Source organism: Anopheles maculipalpis, chromosome X (assembly GCF_943734695.1).
Source record: "Anopheles maculipalpis chromosome X, idAnoMacuDA_375_x, whole genome shotgun sequence".
Lineage (NCBI taxonomy): Eukaryota > Metazoa > Arthropoda > Insecta > Diptera > Culicidae > Anopheles > Anopheles maculipalpis.
This window is the reverse complement of record NC_064870.1, coordinates 7090559-7115144: the sequence shown is the minus strand read 5'-3', so window position 1 is coordinate 7115144 and position 24586 is coordinate 7090559. Positions and strand designations below refer to the sequence as shown.

Here is a 24586-nt window from a genome sequence, read left to right as displayed (position 1 = left end):
TCTATAGTGCGCTTTCTTTCATAATTTTTCTCCATTCCTTCTTCTTTCGCTCTCTCTTATTGTGGTGTCATTTTGTAACAACAACAAAAATATTCATAATACAAAATGTCACAATTTGCTCCTTCTTTACTTACTACTTTACTACACACACCATGCGCCTCTATGCCATTCCACCAATCTCAGCATTTTGAAATAGTTGCATTGAACACTGAGGTACGTAAACTGGATCAACCTATCGCGTTCAGTGTTTTAAATGTTTCCGTTTTCGTTCTTTTCGTGCTCTAGGAAAAAAACGAGCTTTAATCCTATATCGTACGTGCGCACCAACCTAGCAAATGGGCGCACTTTTGAGTCCTTTGTTTACCCTTTTTTGTTTTGTTTCAAACAAGAAATCCGTGTCTTTTCTCCTTCGGTGTGTAAATTTGTTGGTGTTCTAGCGAAAGTGAAATAATACCAAAGAAAACAGCATCTTACCATAGTCGAACGTAGTGCATGCCTATTATGTCTTGGTAGTAGTGAGAATGCTGTCTGTGTAATAATGATATTTGAACGAGCAATTACACTGTGTCAAAAAATTGTCCGTACGACATGGACAGGGATACAAAATTATTGATAAAACATATTCAATCTATCAAAACAAATGTTTTATTTATCCCACAAAGTAGTATAATTGATTTGATTTTACAAAAAAAAAAACCATTCTATCAGTTAATGAAAATGATTCATAAATTTCTTCCAAAAATTGACATGAAAACACTGGCAATTTTGTGACACATTGTATATCCCCATTTGGAGCTGTTACACTATCCTCCATGAAACCTGAAAGCTTTCATATACTAATTCACCGTTGCTTTTATTTTCGCATCGTACTACAGGAAGTAGACATTGTCAAGCAAGATGGCGAACGGCTTGGTATGCATATCAAGGGCGGCCTAAATGGTCAGCGCGGTAACCCGCTGGATAACGCGGACGAGGGTGTCTTCATTTCCAAGATCAATGCGAACGGTGCGGCCAAGCGCGATGGACGGCTGCGCGTTGGCATGCGCATCCTCGAGGTAAACGGTCTGTCGCTGCTCGGTGCAACGCACCAGGAAGCGGTCGATGCGTTGCGTGCCTCGGGCAACAAGCTCCATCTGGTCGTGTGCAAGGGTTACGAAAAGTCGGATCTGCTCCATCTGGCCGGTAGTGCCGGTGGTATGAGTACCGGACTAAACAGCAATGGTGACAATGCGAGAATTGGTAGGTTTCGTAGTACAGTGGCCTGTTATGCATCGAATGACTAACACACATTTGTTTTTCTACTTCCACCCGGATGCGATATAGGGTCGCGTGCGTCGGAAACGGGTTCGGAGCTTAGCCAGAGTGTATCCAGCCTCGACCGGGACGATTCGGTAATAATGGCCGAAACGCACCGGAAGCTAAGCGTGGACAAGATCGACGAGGAAACGTTACCCCCGACGAAACCCACTGCCACCGAATCGATCGAGCAGCCTGAACCTACCTCCCAGGCACTTATCAGCGTCAATCCAAACGATCAACAGGTGGCGATCGGTTCCAAGGAGAAAAGTACCCCGGAGAAGGTAGTGCTTAAAGGAAGGTTCCGTTGGAATGCAACAAAAAAGCTAAGACTCTCTTAATTCACCTGTAGGTACTGGATATCGTACGGGCAGCCGAATCGTTAGCGCTCGGTAGTCAGCTAGTCGAAAATGGGCCCCCGAAATCACCGACCGAGGTGACGTCCGAACCGCTGCAGAAAACGACCACCATTGTGATGTCCAAGCACACCCTCGATACCCAGACACCTCAGGTATTTACATCACCCTTTTGCTAACCCCCTCCACCAATCAAACCACACCCGCCTTCCCACCCCACAGCCCAAAACTATCTTCTATATGAAATGTGTTATTGTTTTGTCCAAAAACAACCCGAACATGTATCTTGTTCGTGCTTTCCCCTCTCATTTTTGCTTTCTTCGGGGCCTATGTGTATGTGTCTGTTATTGACAAAAAGAAACCCGAAAAAAAAAATACAAAATTCCACTGTGTGCACTAAGAGCCTTCTTATCCGGCAGCGGGATAATCTGTTCGGTTGTGCTAATCGATCACTATTAATCGGAAACATTAGGCACATACACATACACCACATACCATGTGTCCGTTCAAACACCCACACACCACTCGTTTGCTGGTCAAAGGCAAAGTAATACACACAAAACAGTCACATACAGTCACACATTCCTTTCCTTCATTCGTTACAAAAAATCAATCACACACCTACACGTACGCATACACATACACATTGTTTCCACACCATTCATTGTGAATTACTAAATCACTGTTTTGTTTGTTTGGATTGTTATTTCCACTTTGTTTCGTATTTATTTGCTTATTGTTTTTAGAGAAATGTTAGGGTGTTCGTAGGGTGAAAAATTTATCATGCGAGATATTTTTTTTTTTGTAGGCACATTACATTACAGCTATAATGCTGGAATTTTTGCTGTCATTCTTTTCATTTGACAGAAAATTCCGCTTGGCAAGTGTAATATCTTGCCAAGAATAAAAAAAGCAGAATATTTTGTGAAACCATCATACGATTGCTATTTCGCTTGTGTTGACATGTCAATTCAATCATTAGTTATAAGCAAAACCATAACTGTCAAATGTATCATCCCGTATATGTTTTACGCGATACATTTTATTGGATATATTATAGTGGATATATTTGATTTCCTCTTTATTTTGTTCTGCCTTGGTGAAAATTTATCTGAAGGACGTTTTAAGGCAAGGTTGTTCAAGTAGTAGGGCAAATTATACACACGAAGATATAAATTGTTCTTCTTCCTCTTGACTTATGTGTATAGCTCTTACGAGCGAGAGTCTAATGGTTCAGAGTTACATCCAGAGATCACAATTCTTCACTAGATTTGCAATAGAATGGAACTTTATCCACGATCCCACAATTTAAATTTTTGGAGTCGCCCAATGATAATATTGATAGTGGTAGTGGTATCGGTACACGCCATAATTCTGTCATACTCCAAGATCTCTCGAATATTTTGTATAAGAGAATCAGAAAAAGCGTCTACAATTTATGTCCCGAGGTCATGTGTTTGACTGTGGTAAGAAATACCACAGGAAAGAACATCAAGTCCATCATCTTTTGATTGATTTTGAGTATTAATTTTTGTGCTATATATTTTCTTTGGTTTTGTTTTTTGAATCTTCACCAACCTTCCCATCCTGTTGTGGTTTCCCCTTGCTCATAAATACACACACACACACACTCACACTTTCTAGACGCAATAATAAAATTGTTCATCCTTACTCTTGTCTACAAGCGCGAAAATAATTTGCATATAAAATGTTACCACGCATAGGTGCGATCTAAATGAATTCTTTCTCTCTTTCTCTCTCTCTCTTTCTCTTTTCGATTTTTCCTCTTATATTCACGAATTCGATTGTTTTATGTGGGGATCGTATGCATTTTTTTTTTGGTTTTTGGCTTCGATGTGTTCTCACACCCCCCCGTCCCCCCACACCGTTTGCTGTTTGTGTTTTTCCTATCCAAAACAGTTACGTACATCGACAAAAAATCTTCCATAATATTAGTTTTTTATACAACTAATGAAGACTGAGATATTATAATTTAGCCACAACAAATTATATCCAATCGATAGTGTGAAATTGGGCGGATCGGCAGAATCCGACCAATCGGGCAATCGGGTGGCCAAACTTTTTTCCAACCCAACATCACACCACCCCCCCCCCCCCCTCCCCTCCCCTGTCCTCCTCCACCCCAGAGGATTGTACGATTTCCGTTAGATTATTCGACATTCTCTCTCCCTTCCCCACCTCAAACAAACACCTTCGCTGCGCGATGCGAGCGAGAATACCCCCCCCCCCCCCCTCCCCAAGCCAAACTAGAGTTAGTGTGCGGGTGTGTGTGTGTGTGTGTGTATATGTGGGGTTCCTTACTAAATGTCTGCGTGTGTCAGATGTGCAATCGTTATTGTGCCCACGAAGGACAGGAAGTAGCTGCCACTTTTGTACTACGATGCCCTAGTACTATCATACCCACGAATACCATCAAATGGGGGCCATAATTTGGGATGCATGCATTTGTGTGCGTGTGTGTGTAGAAGAAGGCAAGGTAGCGCGACGATCGATGCGTGTTTCGGTAGCGTATGTTAGGATGATACATGTTTTTTGAAGGTGTCATTAACTAATTGTAACTGTCTCAAGAATACTGACTATTGTAACAACTCTCACAGAAACTCACTATTACATATATAAATGTATGAACCTGCCATCTGCGGTATCTCCCAAGCACAAAGCGTATATAGCAACAAACAAAACAAAACAAAAAAACAAATGTTGGGGAGAACACGCGTTTGTATTTATACTTTTTGATGTTTCCATATATTAATATTACGAAGCAAGATTATAGAGGGGAGAAAATGTGTGAGTATGAATGTGAAATCCGAGGCACAAAACAGTTCGGAGCAGAACGTGATGGGGAGGAAACAAAACAAAGAAAATTAGCTAGTCTTTTTGTACCGTTTTTGTGACCGAAACAGAACCAAAATGTTTTGCCGACTATTAAGGATAACGAGCAAAAAGAAACAAAACAAGAGAAAAAAACACACACACACACCCACACACAACACTAAAACTAAACACAAAATGTTAATGTAACGTACAAAACTGAGCAGACAAATCACCTGAAAAATCAGCCCCGCGTTCGTGCGCCCCGCGTACATATGATTACTCTAATCGGTCTGTTTAGACAGCCAAGATATATATACATTACGATCGCTCTGTTGACGAAAATAGCCTTAATAGCCACTACCAGTTGGAGGTGTTTTCAATACAATTTTTTTCTTAATATTAGTTAAATAGGGATCCCTATTGACAAAATCTACCTATGAAGTCTTATTTGTATTGAAAAAATCCTTAATTAAGTGGCTACTAAGACTACTTTGTCAATAGGGATATTATGATCGTGTAGGTTTATTTGTGCATAATGAATCGGTAGCTCAACTGGATTGGCGCAGGCCACACGGTGATCTTGTTTCGCTTCCTGACCGCTTCGTCACCTGTTCCTGTTGGTTTTGAAGGTTCGTTACAAAGTTATCCAACCGAGGGCGCTTTTCTTTTTCTTCCCTCCTACCGACGGCACACGTGCATCGCACACGTTGTCCTTGTTACAATATGAAAGATGAACAAACAAAACGCTCTTGTTGCTGTTACGCTTTTGTTTGCTCTTGTTCTGTTTCGGCAAGCAAAAGTGTTCCCAGAATACGCGTTTACGATGGAGTGCAGTGAAAATCGACCACACATAAAACTCAACTGTGTTATTAGTGAAAGCTTGCAGAATTGTTCGGTTATTTTTTGGAGGGTAAATAGTGCAGACAACAGGGTAGCAGGTTCAATTTAATAGTTGCATTTTACATATGCCATACCGGTTCGCGGCACCAAACGACGACGGGATGTGTGTGTGTGTGTGCTGCCCATATCTCGTTCGGTCTGTCCAGAACTCTTTCTCTCTCTCTCTCTCTGGAGTAGGTTTTTTGGCCCGTACAAACTCATGTTAGGTTGCTCGTGCGAAGATGACAACACCGTAGGTGTGAAGCTATTCATATACACCAGAAACACTCAGACCGGATTTCGGATTTAAAACGTAGCTTAAAAAACTGACGCTAGGAAGAGATCGACTCCTTATATAGAAATAAACAACCATCCTCCCCGGAAGGTAGTAAAACACTTTCATTCCTTCATCCTGCAAGAGGAGTGCACGTCAAAGAACTCTCTGTGTCGTGTTGCATTTCCGGAATTGGCTGGACCCTTCCTCGACCCTTCCCACGATATAATTCCCCCTCCACTCCTTCACCATCACTACCACATGCTGCCACCTGTCTCAAGATTTAGACCGTCAAATATCAAATTGTGTGTGTGTGTGTGTGTGTGCGTAGGTGTGTAAGCATTACTAACTTTAAAGCAAGATGTGTTTCCTACCAATGTAGATCGTTAGACTGTAAAAAAAAAAACGAGTGTGAAGTAACCGGAATTGTTCATGTGCGATAGCGAAGGCAGAGAGGACAGAGTTTGTTTTTTAGCCGGTCGGTAAAAATGGCAATGGGTTTCATGCGTATTTAAATGTTGCTGGAGCGTCGGCAGTGTTGCCGGGTCGTATTAGCTTATAAGGCGATTAAGTGTGTGTGTGTGATCGAGTTTGAGGTTGATTCGTGGGGTGTTTTTTTTTCTTTGCTGAACAGGGCACAGACGATGAGAAGTAGTGGCCGTAGGCCTTTTTTTTGAAGTTCTTATAGAACTTGAGTAAAGGAGGATCTACCAGGGTCCGCCACTACTCACACAGTTTGTTGAAGTTCGTCTAGAACTCGTGTAAAGGATGATATCTCAAGGTCCGTAACGACTCATATAGGCCAGAAAGTCATAGGCCGTAAGCCTTCTGGAACACGAGAAAATTCTTCTAGAACATGAGTAACCTTCCAGCGTCCGGCACTAGTCACGCAGAACATAAAGTCAATGTGCGAGTCCTCAAAAAACAAATCCGCCACGCAATCATCAACAAACAAACGATTCAACCGCACACCTACATTGAGTCTCGTACCGTGTGGTATTGCTAGAAAAGGAGCATATGCATACTTGCTTGCTTTTGCAATACCTTTCAATGTTTCAAACTGTGTTCGTGTACTGTGTATATGTATTTATGCCCTCGCTTATAGTTACTAAAGACGCAGCCAATCGGTGAGCTGTCGCGTGTGTTTGCCCTTGACTGTTTGAAGCAGCCTTTCCGGCCAGTAGGCGCTGCTGCTTCACAATCTTAACCTCGCAATAAGTGTATCCTGTGTACCGAGACTAGATTCTCCCACCGCTAACGCCACTCGCGCGTTTCTGCACGCGTGCGGGTAAGCATATGGGTATCGGTTTGAGCCCCGTGGACGAAGTAAAGACTCATCCAGCGCTGGTTTTTATTTTGGGCACTTTGTAAGCATTATCCTCTTATCAATCTGAGCGTCAACAGCTGACTTGGTTGTGGAAGGTAGCAGTTAGCGTGTATTGTGGTGTGAACGGATCCCGATTGTTACCTTTAGTTGATAGCCTTCCTTCCGGATTCTTTTCGCTTGTTTGCGTTTTAAGGTACTTGCAACGCCTAGAAGTATGCAATATGTTCTTAGTTTTGTCATCCTCTTGAAAAGGCTCCCACCGAGGCTATCAGAGAAGGGACATAAGAATAATTATTGCATACTTTCAGGCTGTGTAAATCAGAGTCCGCACGCCTTAATCTCTCATACAGAAGAGTAGCACAATTACGTCGATTACTCGCGTAAGGAGCTTAGTATTGATGAGAATTCACAGATGATGATCCTCCTTCGATGTTTCGGATCACTTTCTACCTGTAACTATAACTTATTTTTAGTACAATATTTAAGTGAATTCTTATACACCACCGTGGCACCCGGACGCCCGGATTTGAATGCAAAATCAAAGCTTACTCGTCACAGGCAATTGATATCATGCTGTTTTTTAATTGGATGCACCAAAAAAGCTTACCATTTAATCTGTCAACTCAATAGTAAAGCTTATCGCTATGGTGAAGGATAAATGTCCCACACGATCCTGGCACCAGTGTAGTGTTACTTCGAATCGACAGCACCACACCGCAAACAGTGAGAACAGAAGAAGGAGTTAACCGTGTTAGATAATCTTTTTGCCTTTCACTTTATTGTTGAACACTAGTAAACGGCATTGGTGGAAAATTATACATATATACATACTATATACATACATACGTCTGAAGGCTCTGAGTGGTAGGGGCCTCCTCCCTGTTGCTCAGCTGTTGTTGTCGTTAAACGTTATCGTTTCGGCAACCTTTGGGCAACATTTGGGAATTCTTGTTCTCTCTTGCGTCCCCAACAAATGCCTCGAATTGCACGTAGAGACGCAACGTAGCTAGAGTAGCGAGGGAGAGAGAGAAGTGTGTGTGTGTGTGTGTATGCATGTGGGAACATACATGCACACAGTGTTTAGAATCAAATATGCCAAAACAAATTTAACGAAAAAGATCCTTTAACAAACACACACACACACACAACTACATATTTAAAGAAACTGTCCTGCGATATATAGCACACGTGTGTGGGTGTGCTGTCTCATAGAAGAGACAGGTGAAGGACGCAATCCGTGTAAAGAGCGGAAACGGACAGACCGAACCCCGGGGGACAGGGAGAGAGAGAAAGAGAGAGAGAGAGACACAGAAAGGGAAATGAGAAGAATCTTTACAATAACTGTTGAATTAAAATGATAAAGAAACAAAAATCTTGTGTAGCCCAAGCATCAGCGGAAAACAAAATGGAAAACAAATACATATTTGATGAACCAGTTGCTGTACGTTTGGTTGTGTCTGGGTTTGATAATATTTGGAGTAAAGAAATGAAAGACTGGCAAAAATAGCCATACTCAATCTGTTAACTACACTACTGCATCTCTGTTAACAAGCCGCTGTTAAGCGATGCAAAGATATATTAAGAAAAAAAAACGAGAGAATTCTTTGATTTTTTTTTTTGGTTTTCGATTTGCCTTCAGTTTTGTCCCGCAAAAAATTTTCCTTTCACTTGAATAAGCCCCCTTTTTTGTAGCGCACATGAATAAGTATGCCAACCGTAAGGAAATTAACGGAAAAGACTGTGTGAAAGCGCGATTGAGATTGCAAAAGGAAGCGAAGAAGCTTATCCTAATCAAGTGGAGGCCGGTGAAGCCTTCCGATTCTTTCTGAAGCACCGATTGGTAATTATGATACACCTGTTTTACCTAATCTTTTACTCGTTTTGCCTTTCTAAATGCATTTCGTCTTATCTTTCATGTTGTTTTTGTTTTTCTTCAAAATATTATTATCAATGCCACTGTTACGTAGAAACAAATTATGCGAAACGTGCGGTTTTTTTTTATTGATCCAATCCTTTTATCCAATTGTCGTTGTTCACTGTTTTTGGAATGTCGTTTTGTAATAGGTTTTTTAAATCGCGTTTTAATTTAATTTTATTTTTTAATTCCCGTGCTACACTAACAAGCAAGCGCTAACAAGTGTGTAAAATAATTCGTAATTTGCTGTTAGTGTGTGTGTGTGTGTGTGTGTGTGTATATAGTCTAGTTTACAAAAAAAAAAAGAAACTAAATCCCAGCGCGCCCACTGAACGTGTTCGCAATTTTGTGTCTTGGGTACTTGTGGGGTCTACTTGTTTGCTGGTATATGTGAGTTGTGTTTTTCTATGTGTATGGTAAAGTATGTAGGGAAGCTTTTTCGTATCCTGGTTGTGATTGTTTGTCCCTAGCTCTATATTTATAAGTAAGATTGTTGTACCGATTGTCAGTAACTCGTATAATCAGTGTAAATAATGTACTTTCCTAAATCCAGTTATGAAACTCACCCATTTAGAGATAAGGCACGATTTAACGTTTCGTTTTGCTTTATTTATTGAATTTTTAACATGTTTAACATCAAGACGGCGCAATAGAAACCATGAATTGTATGAAGAATTAGCTTTTAAATAGCAAATTCGAGCAGCTTTCGTGCAACTGCTCGAAACGATCTTTGTATGGTTAACGAAAGTATAGCTCAACACGCAAATTCTTCATACAATTTAATTAGTGTTCCCACCCACCGTCGCATCCATCTATTATTTGTGTCCGCCGCCCCCTTCTCTAGCATTAACGATCCTTTCAAATTACGCTTTTCCCCACAAAACAAACACACTCGCTTTCGGAATTCCGGTGTATTATCTGTTATTATGTCCCTGCCTTATATATCCCGCTTCCCCATCCATATCCCCCCCTCCTTTACATCCTGTTTTCATATTCTCTCTCTTTCTCTTTGCATATGCGCTCGCTCCGTCTCGATCCATCTTGTTAAAAAAAACAACCCAACCAACCCCAAAAACAAATAAACCAAAAACTCCCTACGTACGCGCTATGTTAAAAAAAACACACACCTCTGTAGATTGAACGCCGCTATGGAAGCGTCCGGTTGTTGTCGCATGCGAACGAACCTCCCATCTCCTCAATTAACTCCTCCACCACTGTAGCGAACCATCCCGCTGTCGATACTAACTACTGCCATCCGAAGGGCTTACCGAAGCCCGTCCGACCACACCGACCACCACCCCCACCACCACCATCAACCCCCGGAGGCTCCTCCGCCACCACCAACACCGAACCGAAGCCGCTCGCCAGTGTGGACCAGCCACCCGCAACCAAAGCACCTCCTCCACCGGCAAACCCCACGAACCAGCTGAAGGACCCCAACGTGGTAACGCATCGTAAATCGGTTAGCTTTGATCTGCACGAAGATACGCACGGGTTCGATACGGCGCTCCATCATGCCCGTGCCGCATTTGCCGGCGGCCCTTCGCCGACGCCCGATCTCAAGGGTATTTTGCGTGCGAGCAGTCCATCGTCTTCGTCGACGAATCGTAGCAACAGCTCGACACCGGAGGGCGTCCAGTTGCAGCCGAAGGTGGCTAATCTCGATTCCGATCCCGACACAGACTCCGATACGGATACCGATGACGATACGGACGCTTCGGACGATGGAGGTACGCACGAGATGGAGGAGTCGAAGGTGATCGATCGGACACCGAGTACACCTGGACCGGCTGCTGCTGCCGGTAATCCAATCCGTAGGGCTGAGGTTGTGCGCAATCAGGCGGCCCGAAAACTGCACGAAGAGTTCGGCCAGGGTGATCTGGTGGAGTACGAGCACGATTCGACGACCAACACGATTCGGGAGGTGGTGGTAAGTGGTGTGACCGGTACGTTGCGGCACACCGAACGGGTCGAAGTACTTCCGGCCCGCTACGAAACCTTACCGACCAAACGGACGGCACAGTTCGTGCACGAGAACACCCCGAACAATCTGCTCGTCCCGGACGAGGTTCATCGGCAGGTACTGCTGGAGGAAAACGAAGTACGCAACAAGCTGCTGGCACAGTACGCACACGAACAGCACCAACAGCAGCATCATCATCACCACCAGCAGCTTTACACCGTGCACCATCATCATCCGGGTGAGCTGATTGGACGTGTGCCTTCGCCGTATCTGTACGATTCTGGATCCGCGTCCGTATCACCGTTACCGGCTGTGTCGCAGTACATTCCGACCCACACGACACCATACGACCATCATCACCATCATCTTACCAAGCTTGGTGGTGTAACGTCACCACCACCACCACCACCGCCCCTACCCGATCTTGGCTATCATCTGCCGCAGATCTATCCGCCGGTGCAAATACTTCCGGTGCACTACACCAAACTACCCACACCGCAGCACACCATCTACACGTACGCGTCCGGCTCGGTACCGGTGAACCATGCGCCGATCGTATCGCCGGCCACAAGCGGCCAAATACCCTACACTACCACACCCTACCACCTACCGTACAGCAGCGTCCGGATGGGGGGAACCACCACCACCGCAACTTACGTGTCTTCCGCGCATCAACCGTCCACCAACACTACCACCCACGTACTGATGCCGGTGAGTGATCATCCGATACGGCTTCTAAGTGCACCGCCACGAACGGCAGGTCCGGTAGAGCACACTGTGCACCACCACACCGTGCTAGCAACAGTCGGCGGCACCGCATCCACTTCGCACCCGGTGTGAATAAGAGGCGGCACAGAAACATGGAATTAGAGTACACACGTGTGTGTATGTGTGCGTGCACAAGCGCACTTAAAACTGCAATTTGCACAACGGGCATTGACAGGCGTGCTTAAAACAAATGAAGTGGATCGCCAATAGAAGATGCTCTTCGAATGTTGTTGGATTATAATACCATTATGGAAAAGGAAACTAATCATTTCATCACATACACACATAAAAACACGCATATACACGGCAAAACTATCACGCATTCTCATCCGGTACGATTCTATAGAGAAAAACAAACCACATATCATCGGGATTTTGCATCGGTAACGTGCGTGCGTGTTGCCTACCTTTTAGGCGTATGTGGGACAAAAAGCAACGTGCGTCTCATATTCGTCTGTTTATTTTGTTTAAATTAATCTTATTAAATTCTTCCTCTTGATTACTCCTGTATGGTTCATTTGTAGCTAATGAGCGTAATGGGTGGTTTGATAATAGTAGTAGCATTAATAGTAGTAATATTAAAGAGACAAAAAGAGAACGCTAAAGTAACACTTATACTTAACGGGTTGTTAAAAAAACACACACACATACAAAATGAAAGCACACAGTTACCCCATCCCAAAGTGTACTAATACAGTAGTGTAGTTATACTGAAAAAAGCATGATTATAGTTTAAATATCCCAGTAATTGAAAGCAAATTTACGCACACATAAAACAAGCAGTAGTAGCGATACAGTAGCTATAGCAGTTTCGTAGTAATTGTGTAACATTTCCTTTCCTTTTGTTATTAATCCTAGCTACATTTTATTAACCGTAATGGCAAATGTTATTTCTCCTATTCGAATAAATGTCGGTCGTAAAGAAGATACAGACGAAACAGGTTTTGTTTTTCTTGCATTACTGTTTTACCCTGTTGAATGTTTTCCATACTTTTTTTTTTAAATTGTGCTTATATTAATATCGGACGATAAAACCCCAAAACAATTCGGGCAGTCCTTTTTAAAGATTCTAAAGAGATCTTTTTTTTTATTCTTTTCAAATTGCTGTTTCTGCTTGCCTTCTGATCCGACGTGCACGCGCTTTGATGTGGGTTTTTGGGTTTTTTGTTTTGCTGACCCCCTAGCGCGTTACCGTTTCTATGTTAATGTTTTGCTAAATCGTTTACCTTTTTTTTTTACTTAACCACTCATTATCCGTTGGGTGCGGTTGGGTTTTTAATTGAAGCTTAACCAAACTTCCTCTCAGCTTTGATGCACAACACACGTGTGCATTTTTGTAGCGAGGCCGCAGTAATGCACCAAAAAAAAACCGCACCGCACTGGAGCAACAAATCCTGCACGTACATATCTGATCACTGATCCGTGCGCAAAAAAAAAGGCGTCCCGACCGGGAAAACAAATGGCACCTAGGCGGCTTAGCAAACCGCGGACCAACGTTCTACGATGGCGGTTTTTTGTTTGTTTTAAAAATAGAGATATGTTTACCTATTTAGAACACCAACATCACCAAGAAAAGCTACCAACCTAGAGCAGCACCTTTATGTTAATTTTGTACTTTAAATTCTGTATGTGTTTGTTACCGTTTCCCTCTCCACAGTCGCCGCCCCTAGGACCGAAGACACCGAAAAGTGTATCCGACAAGAAGCGATTCTTCGAAAACGCGATGGAAGATCAGCAAAAACCGACACCGAAATCAGGTTGGTGCTCTAAGACAACTCTGCGAGTCTCGTATTACAACATCACACTATATAAATAACAATAAACGTGGTTTTTTTTTTTATTTGTAGATAAAGTCTTCTCCTTTCTATCGCAAGATGAGGTAGAAAAGCTGAGACAGGAAGATGAGCGTAAAATTGCAACGCTCGGCAAGGACCTGATGCACCAACGGTTCGGTGCGGCCGAAGACGATGAAGAGGAGGAGGAGGAGGAAGAAGAGGACGGCGACGGCGACGACGTCCGGCCGACTAGGGGTGGAAGCGAACCGCCGGCAACGACAGGTGACAAGTCGGACATTAACGACAATAACATGAGGTACGTACTGGACTGAGACGCCCTCCCATCTTCCATCTTCGCTCCGCTTGGCCTGATATCGTCCTGAAGAGCGCCCAACCCAAAAAACCCATCGCCATAAACCGTAGAAAAGAAGCGAAAACAAAAGTGGAGAGTGCCTTAGTAGTATATCTAGTAGTCGTGTATGATTTCAGCTCACTCACCCACTCACTTTCTCAATTCTCCATAGTCTGCACCTTCAATAATACGTAATACGTTCTCTGGAGGGAAAACCACACACACACACACGTACACAAGTTTGGGTAGTAGAAGAGCCCACTGTTTGATGCGTGTTATTTCCGCTTTATTACCCTATACCTTGAGTTCTTTGAGATGTTACGACATTTTTTCCTCCATCTTATATTGCTTTTCCTCTTTACTACTTTAAATTTTCAAATCTAACACTAGACCTACTACTAATCGCAGAAAAAAGAACAAAATATCTCTAAAAAAAAACATATTCGCGTATTAACTCTTGTAAGTTTCTCGTAATTGTTTTGCTGATATATCCTAACCTTTTACACCTTGTACTTCCTCCAGGAACCCGTTGGCAGAAATTGACGCTGTATTTAGATCATAGACCAAGCAAAACCATACAAACCCAAAAACCCCCCGGATAAATCAATCTCCTACCCAGCCCACCACCCGCCCCTCTGCTCTCCCACTTCCCACCGACTGTTCCGTGACGCACTAACCACCAACAGGCTTCCATCGCTTGCTTCCAATCGTCAGGTGAAATCAATGTTAGGAAATAATTCGTTTTACTGGCTCGTTCAGCCATGGCACATCCGTACATACATGAAGGTTGCAGCTATCCTTTACGTACTGCGAGCTAAGATCGATTCTCTCTCTCTCTCTCTTTCTCTCTGTCTGTCATTTCCACCGTTACATTCCCGATGTTTTTTTGTTTTCTTGTGTTTTTTTTTATCAAAACGATTTGTATACACACTTCTAATGTGTAAATTAGATAGAGAGAAGGACGAAGCAGAAGAAGGAGGGGAAAACATATATAATAATAGCAGGCGAGTAGATTCAATCTAAAGATGATGAAGGCAACTGTGTCGAATTGTTAACGTAAGCGTTTAAGTTTTAGTTTCTTTTTTTAAATTGCACATTTTTTCTTAAACCACGTATTTTTCTCTGTCAGTTAGCATCTTAAATAGGTATATTGTAAAATCAATATGTACAGCAATTGGAAGTAGTAAGTTCGGTACGCGTATGTGTGTTATTCGAAACTGTTATACCTAAAAATTTCCGATTTGTTTCATTACCGAACCATTCAAAAAAGATATAGTTATTTGTTAGGGAAAGATTTCAACTGACACAGTTTTGTCACCTGCATCTCAAGGGCATTACCATTTTATACACACACACACACATTTTGTATTAATTTAACTACAAACATCTTATTGTCGAATGAAAAGCCAAAGTATAGGAAGGTCCAATTTTTTCAACCGTGTGTTCACGCATCCTGTTTTGATGTCAGACATCTTTTTATCTATTTTTTTTTTTTACTTAAAAAATCCTCTTTCCCTTGTCCTACTTTCCTCTCGTGTAAAAGCGAGCTACATCGGAGCAGAAAACGGGAAGCAAAACGTTTCAAGTTCACACAAAGCTCAGCTGCTCTGTTCGCTAATTTTACTATACATATAATTGTATGTCGCCTATACAACCATTGTCCGTATTACATTTGATTTTTTTAATTTTTTTTAAACATTTTGTGTTTTATTGTTTACTTTTATCTATATATATTTGTTTGTTTCTGTAAATACATCCTTCGAAGTGATCAAATAATAAAACTAATTATTGTATGCTTTGGAATGTTGCTCTATTTCTTTCGTCTTATCGGTTTCCTCATCTATATATCCTCGACAATTCCTACTCTTTTACTCGAATCTAATAATAATGACATTTTAGGGGTTTAGGGGTGTAACAATCAGTTAGCTCTTTTTTCACCTTTCGGATATGCTGTTGTGGGCTCGGAACATTTCCATCTACTTCTATATGCTTTTTATCTTTCTCTATCCTTCACTATTTGCTGTTTTTTTCACTCAAAATTTAATACATCAATTGTTAAAAAAAGCAACAACAAAATATCGAAATTTCTAAGTAGCTTTAGTACAAACAAAAGGCCCCCACCAGTTACTAGTTTAGTATTGCGATTGCTTATCCGATCAAGTGAAAGCGATTCTTCAGCTGCATTGAAGCATTAGCGGCACCGAAGGTGCAAATTGCTTGCCTTTCAACGGCCGTAAGACGTTCGATAGTGTTGAATGCTTTTTAGGGGGTTTACGTCAATTTCAATAGGATCTTCGATCTTGAAAAAAAAAAACATAATTGAGTAAATCTGCTCACTAGCATCGAACGAATTGTCTTCTGCCGTTGAATAAGGCCTCCGCCTCCCTCATCATGCCAGCGCGCGTGTACGCTTGCTTGATTTTTTTAACTGATTTCTGGATATGAAACCTCAATCTCACCCCTCTTTAACAATGCTACCACAAAACAAATCGTGAACGCTCGTCGGTGTGTAATGCGGCGCGCATTGAAAAAAAAAAACAATCAAAATTAATTCAATGAAAACCAAACAAATCAATCAACCGCCAACCAACACAACACAACGCAGAGAGGATCCGACCAGCCGTGACACTGCTAGCGAGGAGCAGAAAATGGCCGCCTCCCTGCTGATGGCATCGTCACCGCTCGCGAAAACACCCATGAGCCGCATCCCGATACGTACCGCGAATGCGGAAAAGCGGGCCCGAGCTAGCAACTGTCTACCGCCCGAGTACGACGAGTCTAAGCTTAGCCCATCCGAGATCCGTGCCTTGCGGTAAGTAAATAAAAAAGTAAATCGTTTGACTTGGGACTTGAGTGTGTGGTTGGATGTCTCATCCAACTGCTCTCGCTCTTTTAGTGTACGCGTTGGCAATAAAATATTGCCAAAATCCGATCAGAGACCCATCTCTGGACTACGCCGGCGTTGTTAATAAACAAACAAACAAAACAACCGCATCAGTTTGATGATTGCTTTCGGTGTTTACTTTTAGGGCTCAAAAACGGGCGGCATGGCGACAGGCGCGTCTTAAATCGCTCGAAAACGATGCGCTGCAGGCGCTGATTATGATACAAACGATGAGTGCCGCTGGACTGCTGGACGAATCGGCGATGAATACTAGCAGCGGTGGTGCAAGTGAAGGTGTCGATGGTGGTCCACCACAGCCAGCAGTAGGATTAAACATCACGGACAGCAGCAATCCGTCGCCACCGCCTCCATCACAGTCTCCATTACCGTCCGACGCAGCACCGTCTCCGGTGAACGTCAACAACAACGAGGAGGTAAGAATAGAATGATCGTAGAGTCCCACGTCCCCCATACTCTCCCGTTTGCTAAATAAGACGCCTCGTCGTTAATAACCACTAGTGCGTAGATCGCACCCCTCGCAAGTGTTTCTTTGATGACTTTATTATAACCTCCCTATTTGAATGTGATCCCTTCCTCCCGTCCCTAATCGCTCCACTCGATCGTGTGTTGCTCGATGTGATTTTAACATTAATAAAAAAACCCCTCCCGTACAAAACACCCAATCCACCCAACACACACACCCCACCGCTCACCTAACGGGTGTGGTCCGGTCGTAGCAGGCGCTAGCGGAGGACGTACGCCACGATGCAGCTGGACGGCGAAGCGTGTGTGAGGAGGAAAATGGCACCGACCGGTTACAGCAACGGTTTCCACGACTGGCGGTAAAATCGCGCCCCGGCAGTGAAATCGTCGTGCGCGAAACGGAAAAGGTCGTCGAAGAGAAGGTGACCCGACGGACGGAGGAAGCACCGGGCGGTGGCGTCCGGACGGTTGAGTACATTGAGAAGGTCATCGAAACTGAGGTTAGAATGATGGCACGCATACGTTCTCAAATCGTACAAAGTTCGTCAGCACACGTAACCACCAAAACCCGAAACCACACACGCACATCTGATCCTCCTGTTTGCGCGCCACACACCCACACTAAAACACACCTGTAGAGCATGTTGTTTGCTGTAGTTTTGTAGCTGGAACTGGCCGCGATGAGAATGCTTATCCGTAGTGTTGTATCCTGGCTTCCTCCCTCAACCGTATACAACAAACATCCCGTAAATATTAGTAAAGCGGCTTTTTTAGATTTTGCAGGGTGGCCACTCAACCGGGAAACCCGAGCATCAGCCTTGAATCAGTATGAATCAGCGAATTAGCACGTAAGGTACTAGGCGACCCCATAACGGATTAGAGTATCTAAAAAATAATTCGTATAGAGTAGATTTTAAGAGATTAAACTTTACAAGACGTGACTAATCATTGTATTTGAACTTTAAAAAGAATTAAGAAAAATTTGATCTAAAAGCAGATGAATTAAGGTAATTGGGAGTAAGTAGAGTAGAGCAGAGTTTCGATACATCATACACTAGATCCAAACTCAAGGATAGAACGAACTAGACAGAACAGAGAAGGGAAAAAAATTGGGAAATCTAAGAAACCAGAAATCTTAAATCCCTCATTTGAGTGACCACCCTGCATTTTGTTTTAAGAAACGTATCCCCTTCACTAACACGTCCGCGTGTTGTAAGACGGACATCTTCGCCGTTGTTTTTTTGTTTTGTGTTTCAGCAAATATCCGCACACGAATTTTGTTTCCTTTGTTTTTTTTGTTCGCAATTTACTGCAAAACTTAGCCTTTAACTGCACCGCTCGCTCTAGTTGCTTCTTCGTGTATTATGTGCTAGCTATTAACGCTTTCTTTTACCGTTTGCAGGTGGAAACGATGCGCGAAAAAATTATAATGTTCGAGCTGGAAGACTCGTCGTCCGGCGACAGTGAGCGTGACAGTGGTAAGCCGGATGTAAAAAATGGCATCACCGAACCGGACGGCCATCGACCATGGCCGGAGGGTGACAATGGGCCGCAGGAACGGCAAGAAGATTCGGAACCGGAACCGATGCAGCTGCAGACGATAGTTGAGGTGATCAATCCCATGCTGACCGGTGACGGTCAACCGAATGATATTGCAATCGGCCGCTACAACGACGACGTAAGGGAGGAAGATTCGCTTGTGACCGTCCCGGGAACGACGGCACCGCTCGAGTACGGTGCGCGGTACACGTACGAGCACGGTACGTACGAATCGATCAACGACAAGATGAAACACGTGCTGCGCGAACTGAAGCAAAACGAGAAGGTACGGCAAAATCTGTCCAAAAGCCTTACCGAGGAAGAAATTCTAGCCCTGCAAGCGCAAGAAGCGGAGCAAGAGGAAGCGCACGAAGACGAAGAGCTGGAGGAAGAGGAGGAGGAAGATGAGATCGTACCAGAACCGTACGAGGAGAAAACGGGCGCCATCGGTACGGTGTTTATGGTGCGCGAGCGACTGATCAACGATTTCTACACCCACCAGAGCGAGCTTGCACAGGAGCAGCAGCAGCAGCAAAGGAAGTACCAGCAGCAGCAACTCCTAGATGATAATGGGTCCGCCTCATACCGTGACTGTGAGGTCATTACGAATCCGAACGCGGAACGGTTTTCGCCCGCGTTCGATAATCAGCATTCCGGACCGGGGCAAACGCTTTACCGTCAGACGCTGCACTCGGAAAAGCTGCGTGCCGTGTTTGTCGCCAGTGACGAAGGGGAGGACGATGAGGATGAGAAGGACGACGGGGAGGATACGGATGATCAGCGAAATGGTAATGCCTCTGCGATCGGTACCGATGCGCCCGTCGTACGCGATCATGATGAGGGGGAGGAGGAGGAGGAGGAGGAACTAGAGGATGTCACGCATTCGAACCGTACGGCCAGTGGTGAGACAAACAATGGCACTACCATCACCAACAAAACTCCCAATACCGTCACATCATCGGTTACATCTCATCTTACGACCGGTGGCGCCAGCGCTAATAAGCGTAAAAAGCGAAAGGGCAAAAAGAAAAAGTAATTTGCTTGGCTTGGCGGTGATTGACACAGATCTGTGTTCTTCCACTGGAGAGGGGGGGCCTTCTTTAGCTAAATGTAAACGATTTTAAAACACGAGATGAATTTGTTGGTTCCCTCCCCACGTGTGCGACTCCTTAGTAGATCGTTGAGATGAGAGGGCATGCGAGTTTTAGATTTATTTTAACACTACTCATGAGAAGAAGAAAATTAGGATGAATTAAACATTTTTTTTATTAGTGTATGCATGAAAACGTCTATGTGTGTGTGCGTGTTTTTATCACACACAAAAGTCAGACGCGGACATTTTAAGGTAGAAAAGAGCGCATACACATAAAGAAAAGAAATCTAGGCAGCTAGGTGGGCGCTAGCTCCTTGAAATGATTTACATATTGTCATTTCCAATCAATTCTTATTAATAATTTTTTCCTCAATTGATTTTTAAATAATTCTCATATTTTCGTTTTACACAGCTAGCAATTAAATTAACCTCCAATGCTCCCAAAAAAAACTATTACGGAGGGGGATCCGGATTCGATTAAAATTCGTTAAATTTATACGAAATAACGCACCGCGTATTACTCACATTACGCCCCATCCTGGGTTATGATAGAGATTTTTTTTTAATACTTCGTTTTATTATCAGGTTGCAATAATTATCTTCTAATGAATCTATTTTCTTTGTATTTTTTTCTCCATAAAAAGTTCTTTTTTTATTATACTGCAGTTAGGATTATTTCGTTAGTATTTATCGCGCCGATTTTGATGCATTTTTGTGTGTTTTTTTTTATTCAAGCACGCACTTAAGTTTTAACATTTTTTTTCATTCTTCTTACTTAAGTAACTTGAAAAAATTCCTTTCCCGATGCTTCATTTTGAGATATTGCTTTACACAAGGTTTATTATATTTAGAGTAGTTAAACGGACACAGAGAGATAGAGAGCGCGAAAGAGACCCTTTATAAGCGGCAGGGAGATGTATTGTAAGGGGTGACGAGGAAGTGAAAGGGGTCGCGGGGAGGATAAGGGAAGCATACAGTATGATTGAATTGTGTGTACGCGTCGTTCGTGTATGTGTGAATGTGTGGTCGGGTACGTAAAGAAAAAGGGAATGCTCAAGAATGAAGCTAACATTTAATTACTCTACACACATGCAGGCAGCGCCTCCATTCCTTTCTGGGCGTGTATGTTTGTGTACACAGTAATGGTGAGCATCCTTTTAACGTCTTCATCACCTTTACTCAATGTGTAATAAACTGCCTCCCCCCCCCCCTCCCCCACTCTTCTTTCCTCCTTCCCGTCTAAAAACTGTCCCTTCTTCCAAGGATTTTCATCTCCCTTTTCGGGTCCGCTGTATTGTGGTGTCGTCCTTTCCGTTATGGCAATATGTGTAAACCAAGCGAAATAAAACTATTTAATTCAAAAAAACTACAATACCTAACGAAAGTGCGTATGCACATTTGTATGTGTGTGTGTGTTTTTTTTTGTTGTTGGATAAATGTGTCGTCTTCTTAGAGAAATACGGTGAATAGAGAAGGTAGTACGGTGATTCACTAATTACACTAACACTACGAATACGCTATACTTATTACACGCTAACCACTAACCAATCGATGAAGAAGAAGCCACCACCGAGGAAGGGAAGGGTGGTTGGGATGGGTGATGAAGCGGACCCGTCCTCGTTCACTAAACACTAAACAAAAATGGTAAAAATGGTTGACCGCGGGATTGATTGTGCATAGGTTTGTCTAGATAAGTCTAGTGCGACTCCTGCAGGACCTTCTTCGATGGTTTGCTTAGCACCCGGATGACGCTAGCCCGATTGTTGACGCTCTTCTTGCCGCCGGACGATTTCTTCTCGAGCGTACCATTCTCGTTCGGCAGATTCAGCATCGGGCTGCCACTCTTAAGACGCTGATGCTGTAGATGAGTCAGAAGAGTAGAGAAGAAACGGTTTTACATCCCTCTCTTTCTCTGGTTGGATGGGCTCTCCACTCACCTTACTGTTGCTGCAGCCTTTCTCACGCTCGAGCAGTTTGTCCTTGTAGTCGAGATCCTTCTTATCGGTGGTGGTGTTGCTATTGGTACCGCCGTAGGCCATCCCAAGGCCACCTTTCCCCAGACCGGACTTTTCCATCATGTCTACCTTGTGATCGACGTGCGAAGCGCCACCATCCAGATGATAACCGTCCGTACCCGAGTGATGGTGCGCGTGTGCATGCGTGTCCAGATCGTACTCGCCGGGTACTACTCCGGGTTGGGATTTTTTCGCCCCGGCAGCAGCAGTACTCCCCGAGGACAAGGGTTTCGCATGATAGTCGCCCAGTACGCCTGCGGATGACGGGATTTGGGAAATGTCCAGGATGAGGTTTTCCTTTTCCGGTTTGGTGATGATGTAGTTGACGCAGATCACCGTCTGGTCGCTCATGTTCTTCGTCTGGCACACCATCGTACAGCAAGACTGGATCCAGAAGTATCCCGCGTTCTTGTTGAGGATGCGGTAGAAGGGAGTCAACACCTGACCCTTCTGGATCACTGAAACAAGCGTAAGAGTACGATATAAGGCGCGAAGTTCTCGGTGCCAAAAAAAAAAAAAACACCCACACGCCTCAACTTACATTCACTGTGGCTCTTCTTCAGCTTGTGTGCATCCTGCCCATGGCACAGACTGTAGACACTCTTCCCATTCAGCTCGTCCGCGGTGTAGTCCAGAAAACTGGAAATCCTATCAACAGTGAGATCGGGGGGTGGTTCTTTGGTAGAAAAAAAAAATGGTTCGCCTCCCACGCTCGGCCTACATCCCCTCATTTCTACCTACCTGTTCTCGCAGTGTATGATCGTCAGGTCCAGGCTCGTCCGGAACACGAACATGTCCGACTCGAGCTTTATCTCGTGCAGCGAGGGCGGTGGCAGCGCGATCCCAATCCCCACCATCCCGATCACCGTCTGCTTGTCGGTGTGCGCCTCCTCCTGGCCCGCACCCTTCTTGCGCAGATGGCACAGCAGCAGTATCACCCGATAGCCGGACGATTTAAAATGGCAACCACGTTTGGTGAGCGTCGACTTCATCCGAATGCAGAACGCACGGTCATCACCTTCGTACGTTTCGCCCGGCAGCAGGCCCTTGCCACCCGGCGCGTCCTTGCCCAGCTTCAGTACGGTTGCCTTCTCGGCCGGCGGATCATCACCGTACCCGCCGTAGCTGGCGTACTCCGCACCCTTCTTGATGCCGAGCTGTTGCTCCACCTCGGCGTGATCGTTCTTGTGCACGTAGTCGAAGATGCTGCTGCCGGTCATCTCTACCTGCGACAGCCCGAGATAGATCGAAACCGTCTCGGAGATGTAGAGGAAGCGCCCATCCACACCGGTGGAGATGGCGAAACCGTCCAACGATTGCAGTATATGGGTGCCGAGATGCGTCTCGAACATCTCGTTAAAGTACTGCGGGGCGTTATAGTTTTGGAAGCCGATCGGGTCCTTGCACCAGGACGGGACACCGTTCTCGCTGAACTCCTTCAGCTTCAGGTAGCTGATCGTGAGCCGTATGATGGAGGCTTTGTCCAGCTGGCTGGTGATGGCCGCGGGCAACGGTAACATCTTCGCCAGCTCGTAAAACTCGTAGTTTTCCTTGCCACGGCGCGAACGCGCTGCGTCGCGGGACTTTTCCTTCCGCAGCTCGATCAGACTGTTGTGCATTGGAGAATTGGAGAAGGAATTGTTTTGTAGTTTTTCGTTTTTGCTTCCTTGGGGTTGCTGGTGTGTTGAAGGTGTTTGAAATGATGATGTTGATGGGGAGCGCTGACCAGAAGGTGCAGCCTTACTTACCCCGGCTCTACCGTTGCGAGATTGCTCGAGACGCCCGAGTTATGGCCCTGGATCGATGAGTACGTGATCGGACAGAAGTCCTGCCCGGAGACGATCCACGAGTGTGGAAAGCCGGAGTTGCTCATGCTCAGGGCGTTCGACATGATTTGCGATGAACGATGGAAATTGCTATACTCGACTTGCAGGGAGGAGAAAGGGAACATAATGCTGAAAGCAATGAAAATAGATGTACACTTCGCACCATCTAGAGAGCACCAGCAGCACAGCGCACCCCGGATCTAGTGATGGATTTTCCGCAGGGTTCCCCAACGAAAAAAAAAACTTTCATCTCCACAAAAACCCCCAGTTAGTGTCCCTGATGTGTTCGAAAAAGGACTCCAAAGGTACGACAAAAAACGGTGCACCAACGGTTCGTTAAGTTTCTCGCTGCAGTTTGGACTTAGGTTTAATAAAATAATTCTCTCTTACCCACAGCCAGGACCGACTATTTAAAAATTGTCCTCAACTTACGGACGACCCACTTCCACACTTCCGACCAAACAAGCCAACAGCCACCAGACAGAGTAAAAGTATTTTCACCCATCCAGTACCAGTACGGTTTTCGATGTTAGCATTTCAAACAAAATACGTTAATGATAGCCTCCCCGCTTGCGCTGCACCAAAAAAAAAGTCGTGAACCCAAACCGTAAAAATGTTTACGCTTACTACTTACGAACACTATTCCCCTAACGAGTAGTTTGGTTCGTTTCGGCTTGCTTAAACGTTCACTTCACAAATGTTTTATTTGGACTAATTCTGTACTGCGCTTAAAGTTGACACGAAAAATTTGAACCCACTTTCAATTGCACATTTTACCGTGGCGAGCTGCAGCGCACGACGTTCAACGAAATGATGTCGACCGCTGCTAGCGACACCGTTTTAACGAAACGGGCAACGGTCGAACTAGTGCTGGCACGATGGGAAAACTGGATGGACAAAAGTTTGTAAATTAATGCTTGATGATTTAAATTGTTTGCTTTATAAAATTAATAATCCACAAGCGCATGTGATTTTTAAAGCAGAAGGAAACAAAACAATGTGTTTA

The 24586-nt window shown here is 44.2% G+C and overlaps 2 protein-coding genes across 4 annotated transcripts in view; one reads left to right on the top strand and one right to left on the bottom strand.

The window, feature by feature from the left end:
- LOC126561829 (protein lap4-like) overlaps window positions 1-19682 on the top strand; it is a 48750-nt gene extending 29068 nt beyond the window's left edge. Inside the window, exons 13-22 of the mRNA XM_050218164.1 lie at window positions 876-1239; window positions 1324-1580; window positions 1649-1807; window positions 10018-11556; window positions 13271-13370; window positions 13461-13704; window positions 16346-16552; window positions 16770-17058; window positions 17362-17607; window positions 18510-19682. Coding sequence (XP_050074121.1) covers window positions 876-1239; window positions 1324-1580; window positions 1649-1807; window positions 10018-11556; window positions 13271-13370; window positions 13461-13704; window positions 16346-16552; window positions 16770-17058; window positions 17362-17607; window positions 18510-19682 — 4578 coding nt within the window. The remainder of the gene's footprint in view (window positions 1-875; window positions 1240-1323; window positions 1581-1648; window positions 1808-10017; window positions 11557-13270; window positions 13371-13460; window positions 13705-16345; window positions 16553-16769; window positions 17059-17361; window positions 17608-18509) is intronic.
- A 1752-nt stretch (window positions 19683-21434) lies between these two features.
- LOC126556548 (protein trachealess) lies at window positions 21435-24255 on the bottom strand. 3 transcript variants are annotated; one of them, XM_050211846.1, is made up of 6 exons: window positions 24215-24255; window positions 23503-23709; window positions 22496-23362; window positions 22296-22402; window positions 21677-22212; window positions 21435-21597 (listed from the first exon to the last, which is right to left on the bottom strand). In XM_050211846.1, exons 2-6 carry the CDS (start codon window positions 23703-23705, stop codon window positions 21436-21438), a joined length of 1875 nt encoding a protein of 624 aa, XP_050067803.1. In that variant the 5' UTR covers window positions 23706-23709; window positions 24215-24255; the 3' UTR covers window position 21435. The 3 variants fall into 3 exon arrangements, with proteins under 3 accessions (XP_050067803.1, XP_050067792.1, XP_050067811.1); XM_050211835.1 differs by lacking the exon at window positions 24215-24255 and having other exon boundaries at window positions 23503-23736; XM_050211854.1 differs by lacking the exon at window positions 24215-24255 and having other exon boundaries at window positions 22296-22393; window positions 23503-23736.
- Window positions 24256-24586: the final 331 nt, after the last annotated feature.

Excerpts from the sequence above, each read along its gene's own strand:
- LOC126556548 (XM_050211846.1), bottom strand. The coding sequence starts at position 23,705 with ATGTTCCCTTTCTCCTCCCTGCAAGTCGAGTATAGCAATTTCCATCGT. Across the intron at positions 22,403-22,495 it reads ATCATACACTGCGAGAACAG|GATTTCCAGTTTTCTGGACT; the intron begins GTAGGTAGAAAT and ends CACTGTTGATAG. Across the intron at positions 22,213-22,295 it reads GAAGAAGAGCCACAGTGAAT|TGATCCAGAAGGGTCAGGTG; the intron begins GTAAGTTGAGGC and ends CGCTTGTTTCAG.